Source organism: Schistocerca piceifrons, chromosome 6 (assembly GCF_021461385.2).
Source record: "Schistocerca piceifrons isolate TAMUIC-IGC-003096 chromosome 6, iqSchPice1.1, whole genome shotgun sequence".
Classification (NCBI taxonomy): Eukaryota; Metazoa; Arthropoda; class Insecta; order Orthoptera; family Acrididae; genus Schistocerca; species Schistocerca piceifrons.
In genome coordinates, this window is record NC_060143.1 from 234,281,977 (window position 1) to 234,292,995 (window position 11,019).

Below are 11,019 nucleotides of genomic sequence, written 5' to 3' on the forward strand. Positions count from 1 at the left end.
GCACAAATTTTAAATCTAATGATTCAGTTTACATTGGAATGACTTTACAGACAATAAAGCACAAATCAGCTGAGCAGTTTATGATATCCAAATAGTAAAATAATCTCCATCAACTAGTCAAAATTTGTAGTTCAACAGCTTTAAATTGAATTTTCTTGGTGCTGAATCTCATTGGTTCTGCTCACTCTTTTTACATTCAGTTAGTGTTATCAGACAAGTCTAGAAACTGCCATTTCACCAGAAAGGAACTGAAACATTTGTATAGAACAAAGGTTTTTCATTCTTGTTTTGCTTCTATTTCCAGTTACCTCAAAATTTGCATGACATTTTTGAGACCTCTGCCCAAGAACTTCCCTTTTATCTTTGCATTTGAATAAAATGAAGATTCTGATGATGCTTTGACTCATACTAAGACAGTGTGATAGCCATTACATAAAACGCTATGATATTACACTCAGAATGTGCACGTGAATTAAATTTTCTAATATTATGATATTTTATAAAGAATAGCATTTGGAAAAGTTACTTTCTGTGCCCATTTTCTTGAGCTCTTGAACATCTAGTCCTCAATAATCACAGAAAACTATGGACTAGTGTTATTTTTATTTAACTTGAACATTGTGTTAATTTTTGTTGTGGATTATTGAGCTTGCCAATGTGTGAAAATGGTTTTGTTTGGGTACCCAAAACACTTAACGCATTCGTTAGCTCTGTGTTTCCCTTACAGCCTCATGGATGCTCAGTAAGCAGTGCAGAAAATAGGCCCTATTTACTATATGGGTGCCTGTCACGAGGGATATGGATCTGATCCTATCTGTATTACTCCTCAAGCAGTGACAATTTATTTGAGGGGCAAAACTACCTCCCTCCCCCACCCCAATTCATACTACTTTCTGTTAGTACTCGAGAAAATGTCTGAGAGCATATGTAAAATTATACACAACAGTAAACAAAAATCAAATTAAACTACATGTAACTAATGAAGTGCTTGTGGGAAATAGGGTTTTTGGTCAGGAACTTAATGCACAAACATACATCAAAATTGTAGCATACTGTCATAAATCTAACAGAAGTGAAGTCCAGAGCATAGCAAAAGTCATCTTCAGCATGTGCAAATAGTACAGGGAGTGATATGAATAAAAAAACATATACTCAGGCAGTTCAGCATATGAAAATGATATTAAAATTTATTGAAAATGTAGGATATTATCATAAATTTCAAGTGTACTTCAAGATTTGTAGAACAATATGACGTATCAGATAAAACTTTCTAAATATATGCAGACTGGTATCATAAATTTCAGTTCCCTCGTGTACTGAAAAATTTTATCTTTTGTCAGGCAGGGGGGGGGGGGGGGCAAAAAAGTTATGAGATATGCAGGACAGCATCAAAGAACTGTTCAAATTTACTTCATCTGAGGAAACCGACTCAGTTTAAATGGGAAACAAAGCAGTAAAAACTCACAGTAAGGTTTCACAAAGTTGAAGAAGCCACTACCATTCAATTAGAATGTGAAGAATACATTAGGTATGTAAAATTCATTCAAGGAAGTGATAGTGCTACTCTGTGTAGCAAAGTGAACAGCTAACCAGAAGTGAAGTCCAGAGCATAGCAAAAGTTATCTTCAGCATGTGCAAATAGTACCGGGAGTGATGCGAATCAAAAAACATATACTCAGGCAGGGTCAGTCACTCTTCCATCAATGGTGTGTACTGAATGGTTCATAGATTGTGAAAACTGCTGGACCAGTGCAGTGCTGCACTATTTACTGCCCACATGATGTGCCAACAGTGCTGTCTGCAGGAGCAAGCTGTGAGTGTAGTATGAAGCACAAGTATCTCTCTATCCATACTGAGGCTCAGCAGGGAGTCTGAATCACTGTTGGGTACTAAAGACACAAAATGATAATGTAGAAGTAAATGACTACAAAATTATTTACAAACAAAAATGAAACCACATACCACACATTTGTAAGCCATACTTAAATCATCAGTTACTTGTAAGCTTACTGTTCATCCAAAAAATATTAAAAATATTTGTTTAAAGACATAGCAGTAGAAACAATATTTATGATATATACATAATTCCATGGCACTTGTCTGCTGCATTGAGAGTCAAAGCAATACCAATTTTATCAGTTTCTCCATTTTGCAGAAATGTTTTATATAATATTTCTCCATTTTTCAGTGTATCTCATCTACTGCTTCATTAACTTACATCCAAATAGCTGAAAGTGCATGTGTTTGCATTTTTGATCACAGGAAATTCAATGCACTCTATAGGCAAGAGTGATTACTTTTAGAAAGAAAACTTCTAAACAGTAACTTGCATGGAATGAATACTTAAAAACAGTGTGTAATTAATTGTTAACCTCAAATTATCAAATTTTGTACAGAAACTGTGTGCACTAAATCTCAAATTTTCATTTTTAAGTGCTAAGTTATTAATGATAATGGCATGAATTCTATTTGTGTTGAGATATTTCTTGCTCTTTATTCAGAGCAATCCAAGATAGTAAATTCCAATTACCCCATCTTTCCAAATTCAGAGTTACATACAGAGGTTCTGAATTTAACATTAATGCGATATTCACACTCATGTTTATATTATGCAAACAAAACAGGGTACTTTGTACTGTATAGGACAGATTTTCTCCTGAAACTTTGTATTCTTGTGTGCTAGTAAGTACAGCTCATCACTGATATAATGGAAAGTCTTGTGTTGAGTGGGGGGAAAAATGCAAGGAGAAAAGGTAACCATTCACAATATTCTCTCTCTCTCTCTCTCTCTCTCTCTCTCTCTCTCTCTCTCTCTCTCTCTCTCTCACACACACACACACACACACACACACACACACACACACACGGGGTCTACATTGTCCCAGGGCTGCAGCTCAACTTGTAGTGCTGTGACAATGTTTTTATGTGTGACTATCTACCACTTAACAGTTCAACTGTAAAGTGAACGTTTCCTTTACTCTGTGAAACTTGAGTTTCTCCAAGCATATAGAATTTTCAAACAACTTATAGGATTCCAGCCAGGTGATGTCTGTGACAACCACTAACACTTTGACAGATGTACATGCCATCATTTTGAAAGCTGCATTTGTGTCTTGAAGATGATGGGTCGTGCACCTGTAGAAATAGCAGTTGTCAAATACATCACCTGGCTGCACTAACTTTGCTCTTTGTGTTGTTCGTACTTTATTTGCATTTGTTGCACTGAGACAAAACTTTGTAATGTTTCAAGCAATGTTATGTCTACAGTAAAACAGTGGAGATAAGTTGGTGTACTGTAAGAATTTGGTTTGTAAGGAATATTTAGCTTACCTTGTGTATGTTGTGTTTAACCTCTTCCAACAGAAAGGAACTCAGTTATTGAGCATTTGATTGCACCAAGTTTTAAGGCAGAATTATTTACCTGTTTTCAGATTTCTGCTCACTGTCAGCTTTTCACTATCGAGATAGATGGAGACCTTCAACTATCATTGCTTGTAATGTTGCTCATGATTTTAATTGTTTTAATATTACCTTTAGTTACATCAGTACTTATGCTATTAAGTGCATGACTGGCCTTGTCTGAATGTTATTATTTGTTGTTATGAAGTCTGTCTGCATACCAAACATGCATCTGAGGTGCTTCTGAAACAACCTGCAAAGAGTGCCACTGCATTCCATAGCATTTTTACTCACTAAGCTAAAAATGTTGGTAACAGTCATCATAAAAAATTAGTGTTCTATGTATGTACTCACCATTTATTTATTTTTTAAAGTTAACTTTATATATTATTTCCTTCCAATAATTAATGTGCTAATGTAAATCATAACTTCTTTTAAAAAATCTTTATTTTTTGTCCTTCTACAAACTAATATAAAAATTAGTGTATTATATTATCTATTTAGGCAGGTATGGTAGATTCAGTAAAGAGGAGAAGGTGAATACAAGTATTCACTTTGTATTCACCTTCTCCTCTTTACCGAATCTACCATACAATTTTATTCCGCCTATATATACTCAATAATATGTAACCCACTTCCAAATATTATCTATTTAATATGTTTTGGAGACAAATTGGAGAAAATTTTGTGTATATATGTTTGACTATTCCTACAAATCATTTTTCATGTAAGTTAATAATTTATTGACCCAGTTAAAACATTCATTTAACAAGACTTAACTATTACATGAAAGGATAAAAAAAGAAACTTCTCATCAAAGATTTTCACAGTGAAGCACAGAGTAAAAAAAGGCAGAGCACCCACATACAGGAGCTGGAATTTGTACAAAAGTTATCGAATGAAATAAATGCTACCTAATTTTAGCAAATGCCACTATTTTTCAATTAAAAATAGCAAATGCATAGATTTCTTTTTTAACAAAAGGTAAACACTTCATTTGCAAATTAGTGGCTTTACACATTAGCTGCTGTATGCTTAGTGACAGATGTTTCACCACCAGGCCAGGCCATGTACATGACCTTAGGTGTGAGGCTCTGCTGTGGTTGGCCGTGGCCATACAGTATCAGGCTTGCAGTTCTGTTGTGGCTTCCAGAAGCCACACAGCAGTCCATGTGTTAAGTTAGATCCAGTTTATAACTACCAAATATGAAAAGCATCCAAGATTGGCAGAATGAAAGACAACATTAGACTAACAAAGTTTGTTTTATTCTACCACTGGTGATTTAGCAGATCAGTCGCTGTTGCGATTTGTTTTGGTCTTGTGCTTTGTTGCTATGTGTGAGTTTATTATTTTACGTGACAGAATGCCTGAAGCTAACAGCAGAAATGAGTAGGAAAACGATCAAGCCATTAAGATCCAGGAAAGCTAACTCAGTATGCACACTGAATGTGATCACATTGTGCACACGTGTAATTGGGATTGACATCATCCCCTCCTGTACACAACTGTCAATCAGTTCGCCACTTTGAGTCAGATATATGTTTGCTCACTACAGATTGGTTGAGCTATTTCCTTAGATTGTATTCTATATGTAAGCGGAATAATGTACTCATTTGCAATTTATCACTGCCTATGTTAGTAAAGAAGCTTTTCAACTCAATTCTATTCAGTACCTTCTCATTAGTTACTTGATCTACCCATCCAATCATCAGCATTCTTCTGTGGCACCTCTGGTCTGAAATGTTTATTGTCTGTGTATCAATACCATAGAAGGCTACACTCCAGACAAATACCTTCAGAAAAAACTTCCTAACAGTTAAATCTGCATTCAGTGTTAAAAAATTTCTCTTCTTCAGAATTGCTTTTCTTTCCATTATGAATCCACATTTTACAGCCTCTCTACTTTGGCCATCACCAGTTATTTTACTGTGCAAATAGCAAAACTCATCTATTACTTTTAGTACCTTGTTTCCCAATCTAACCCCCGTAGTATTACCTGATGTAATTTGAGTACATTCCATCACCCTTGTTTTGCTTTTGTTAATGTTCATGTTATATCCTCCTTTCCAGACACTATCAATTCCATTCAACTGCTCTTCCCAGCACTTTGATGTCTCTGAGAAAATTGTAATGTCATCAACAAACCTCCAAGCTTTTATGTCTTCTCCCTGAACTTTAATTCCTTCTCCAAATTTTTCTTTGGGTTCCTTTACAGCTTGCTCAATGTATAGACTGAATAACTTCAGGAATAAGCTACAACTCTCTCTCATTCCCTTCTTAACCACTGCTCCCCATTCATATCCCTCAGCTCCTATAACTGTCACCTGGTTTCTGTACAAGTAGTAAATAGCCTTTTACTCCTGCGGTCTTCAGGATTTCAAAGAGAGTATTCCAGTTGACATTCTAGAATGAAATTTTCACTCTACAGCGGAGTGTGCACTGATATGAAACTTCCTGGCAGATTAAAACTGTGTGCCGGACCGAGACTCGAACTCGGGACCTTTGCCTTTCGCGGGCAAGTGCTCTGCCGACTGAGCTACCCAAGCACGACTCACACCCCGTCCTCACAGCTTTACTTCTGCCAGTACCTCGCCTCCTACCTTCCAAACTTGGGTAGCTCAGTCGGTAGAGCACTTGCCCACGAAAGGCAAAGGTCCCGAGTTCGAGTCTCGGTCCGGCACACAGTTTTAATCTGCCAGGAAGTTCCAGTTGACATTGTCAAAAGCTTTCTCCAAATTTACAAAAGCTGTAAATGTAGGTTTCTCATTTCCTTAGCCCATCTTCTTAAGACAAGTTGTAGGGTCAGTATTGCCACGTGTATTCCTACATTTCTCTGGAATCCAAACTCATCTTTCCTGAGGTTGGCTTCTCCCAGTTTTTCCACACATCTGGAAAGAATTCATGTTAGTATTTTGTAACCATGACTTATTAAGGTGATAGTTTAGTAATATTCACAACACCTGCTTTTGTTGGATTCGTAATTATTTCATTCTTCATGAAGTCTGACAATATTTTGCTTATCTCATACATCTTGCACACTGGATGGAATAGTTTTGTTATGGCTGGCTCTCCCAAAGATATTAGTATTTCTGAGGGAATGTCATTTGTTCCAGGGGCTTGTTTTGATTTAGGTCTTTCAGTGCTCTATAAAATTATTCTCACAATATCAAGGTTATTTGGCATGATAGTGGAGAAAAAGGGTTGAAATGAGATGGGAAATGCAGTTCAAGAAGTTAAAATTACGAAGTGCCAGAAATGTTAACCAATAATTACCAGCACTACGATACAAGGGTTATTGAATAAATAATCCCATAAAATTTTTGTTCAAGTCATTTTAGTATACATAGTAAAACATCATTCTAGGTCCTTCAAATTAGGTGCTTCTTCTTCACATTTACAAAGTTTTGAACAATTCCAACAGATGCAGAACCATAGTGAAACATCAGAATGGTGCCTATGCAAGACACGTGTTACAAGCAGTGTGTTGTAACTGGTTTCATGATTGCAAGAAAAGAAATCATAGTGAACATCCTTAATGTTCATGAGTACTATTATGCAAAGGGTAAAGAGATTTAAAACATCAGGAAGTGCAGAAACTGAGCTTCATTGTTGGCCACAGTTGGGATGTACTGCCGCAACCACTGCTCCTGTAATGATGAGTGTGAATGCCATTACTCATGCAGTTGATCTGTAACTGCCTGTGAGCATTGATAGTGTGTTTGACAGGTGATATTCAATATGAGTTCCATTAATACTCACAGCAGACCACAAGATTCAAAGAAAAACATTTTATCTGAACTGTTTGAGTAGTTTGAGGCCAATGAAGAGGCCTTCGTGGCATAGATCATTACAAATGGCAGAACCTGGGTGTATTGCTTTGAACTGGAAACAAAAAGGCTATCACTGGAGTGTCACTCCCTGCAGTCACAAAGAAAGAAGAAATTCAAGGCCACTCCCTCCCTCTGCTGACAAGGTCATGATGAAAGTTTTGTTGGATAGTGATTGTCTCATTCTTGTGGACTTGTTACTAAAAGGGACAATAATTAATTCAGAGGTATACTTTAAGACTCTGAGCAGACTCAAGATGCATTTCCAATGTGATCCATCTGTCAAGAATCCAAAATAAATCTTGCTCCAAAATGACAATGCATGTGACTACACACAGAACTCAGAACGGAACACATTGCCATATTTGGTTGCACACTACTGCTCTATCCATCCTATATCCCAGACTTAACACCCTCGGACTTCTGTCTGTTTGTGCCACTTAAGGATTCTCTATGTGGGACACGCTTTGAAGATGATTAGACAGTAATTCATGCAGTGAAAATATGGCTATGCACACATGACAAGAGCTGGTAGCAAAAGGGAATATGTGCTCTTACAAAACTTTGGTGTAAGACCATATAATGTGATGGGTGCTATGTAGAAAAATAGTATGTGTAATAGAAATGTGACTCATGTTGTCACCAATTTCTACCTCTTAAGAATAAATATGTTCTGAGAAAAAGTATAATTTATTGAACAACTCTCATAGAAACACACAAAAATAGATATAACACGCATAGCTTTCAGAAAAATAGTTTCCGTCTTTGGGGAGGAAGAAGACGTGAGAACAAGCAGAAAAGATGGATTGGTAGAGGAAAAGAAAATGGAAATTGGAAAGAATAAGAAATTAAATATTTTTTAGGAAAATTGAGGTGAAAATTACATATTGGTGGAAGAAGAGAGAGTGCAGGGGGGAATGGGGTAGCTTTGGAGAATAAATAGTAATTCAGATTGTTCATTTAGTGCAGCAGTCACTCATGTATGTTGAATCATGCTGTTGTGTGTGCTCAGCAATTGTTACCTCATTCTCTTTCCCTTTTTATTGCTTATTCCTACAATATGTGCAACCACTTCCCTTTTTCAAAAAATAATTCCATAATTACATTATTGTTTCCATTTTTCACTTTTAGCTCTCTTCCAATCCTTCTTTTTGTCTCGTTATATTCCTTGTGTCATCTCTGAACTGAAGCTGACACAGTGTTTACTAATCTACCTTTAACCTCCTTTTTGCCATCTTTTCCTTCATCATAGTCTTCCTTTTTCCGCAAACCAGATGTAATTATTTATATCTGGGTATATCTGCCTCCTCCTCATCCCCCCCCTCCGCCCCCCCCCCCCCCAAAAAAAAATAAAAAAAAATAACCACTATCCCAGAAACTTCTTGCAATCAATTCCTCTTTCCTCCTAGAAATAGGAACCTCTTGTTCCAAAAGCTAGGTGTGCTGCAATCCTTTATCATGCATTTACTGAATATTGATTTTATAGGAAGTTCCACTTTCTGAAGGTTCACACACGTCAATCTTTCAGTCTCTTTTTGATTTGGAACTGGGAATTCATTATGTAACACCCATGGCTCCAAGTGAAGGGAGACACCAGAGCTGGAACAGTATTTCTTTTTTCTGTCTGTCACCCCAAATTTTTCTTTATATGCCTACGTCTTTTTCTGTGTTTGTCTTTGCTCTACCCATAATAACCACTCTGTTTTTAAGTAACTGCTTCTTTCTTGTATTCCACTCCCCATCTACAGAACTACTGTCAGCTGCTCACTTAACTCAGCAGTTCCTGCCTCATAGAATTTTATGATTGTCCTATTGTTTCTCAATATTTCCAAATCCATTGCATTATCTTCCTTCTCATGAATTACAGCCAGTTTAATTATCATCACTGATAGAAGATGAAGTGTGTGTGTCATTATCTTCTGAAATTTAAGTCCTGTTGTGTTTGTTTTCTTACAGTTGTAGGCAACAAAATAGAAGCTGAACTGGAATACTGCAACCATCAAGGAGTAGTATGATGCTTCTCAAAAAAATTATGTGTACTTTGGAATATTGCCAGAATTGTCAGTAGAAATACATTTTAAGTAAAATGAAATCCAAAATATGAGAATATGAGGAATTAGTGCTAAACAGTAGTGAATAACAGAACTATCCATTAACAGCAGATCTCACTGTTATTTTCTTTACAATCTTTACAGATTTCTGTAGATCCTTAATCTTTTTGTTTCATGACATACAATGTTAATGTAAACCTTTCCATGTCATTATTCACTTCTGAAGTGAAACAAATATCGAAGGGATGATGATGATAATCACAGAATATGGTTGTAGAAGTTCACTGAATTCGTAAGATAAGATTAACATAAGTTATAAAAATCTAATTGTATTCTATGTGTGTTTCAGTTTGATGAATATCATGATATACCCCAAGATGGTTCCGATTTTGTTGATGATGACGATGATGATGAGCCCCCAAATATGGGATCTTTGAAGCAACAGAAGAGAGAATTTGCCATGGAAGTAATGGACTAAGTAATTGTGCTCAATTAGTGTTAGTGAATACGGACTTTGTGAAATGGGCCAGTGAAATGCAAGCTCAAAACGAAATGAAAGAAATGAGTTTTAAAGCATACAATGGCCAACATACTGCCACATACATTATGAACAGAGCAACAATAAATGGCACCATGAATCTCATTATGTAGATCATAAACTACCATTGTCTATAAATATTGTACATAGTGTTTTCCTAAGTTTTTATTATTTTGAGTGATCCTTTGACATTTTTCATATGTTTCATAATGATTTTTGTAGTTTTTAACCTAATAAGCAGCCTTCATTGAATCAGTGTGTGATAAACAGCCCATTGGTTCAAATATCACTCATTATGTGTAACAGCTGCAACAACCCGGTGAGAATTCATGAAAAGTACTATTTTATTATGTCACAAAAAAGAGGACATAGTGTCTCAAATTCAAAATGAAGCCAAAATTGTTGAACATGGCTAATAAGTGAATGTTATCTTGAAATATTGTTGACAGTATAATTCCTTCTGACACTTGTAGCATCCTTTTTTAATTTTTGTGATTCTTATTTTTACCTTGAGGGCACAAACTGTGTAAAAAGGACTCTAGATTATATTTTGTAACATAATGAGAACTACTAATAATTGTATATATGTACATGTAAATAGTATTTATTTAAGCTTTTTAAGATAATAAAAATTATACATACCATAAAGCAGTTGTTTCTTATTCATTATGAACCTATAGTGAATTCTTTGTGTGTAAGGGCAGAGGGACAAAGTAGTTAGACAACATGTAGAGCATGGGGGGGTTTCTTTATGAAATAACAAAGGCAGGAACATTTCTGAGAATGCTGTATGGCAGTATAATTTATTCTGTAGACATACCGTTCAGTGTTCTTGTTGCTTGTTGTAGTATTCCATTGTGGTTGATGCACTCACAAGAAAAGAAAAATGCCCAAGTAGCTGAGAACAGTAGAATTACAAAACAGAAATTGTATGATAATGTTGAGCAACTGAAAGAGCTTCCGAGTGAAGGCAGCTTAAAGATTGTCCTGATCTGATGAAAGATTGTCACTAATACGGTAACAGTTATTGAAGGTGCAAGTTGAGCACTCAGTCTGTCACAATTGAAAAACACTGCCGTAGGCATGGTGGGTATAGACTGCATTGGCAGTGTCCAATGGTATGTGCTGCAATCTGAGGAATTTACTAGTGGCACTTCCAAAGTAGACCACCGAGCAGAGAAAAACCAGGAAGTTATCTAGTAT

General features: G+C 36.0%; 1 protein-coding gene across 2 annotated transcripts in view; it reads left to right on the top strand.

Annotated features, from left to right (window-relative positions):
* Positions 1-10,402, top strand: part of LOC124802960 (sodium-dependent neutral amino acid transporter B(0)AT3) — a 188,089-nt gene extending 177,687 nt beyond the window's left edge. Inside the window, exon 12 of one of the 2 annotated variants that reach the window (XR_007017171.1) lies at positions 9,628-9,763. Coding sequence is in view for 1 of the 2 variants with exons in the window: in XM_047264052.1 (XP_047120008.1) it covers positions 9,628-9,756 (129 nt within the window). In the remaining variant the exon portion in view is untranslated. Of the gene's footprint in view, positions 1-9,627 lie in introns of both variants that reach the window. The other variant, XM_047264052.1, reaches the window with a different exon arrangement.
* The last annotated feature ends 617 nt before the right edge of the window (positions 10,403-11,019 follow it).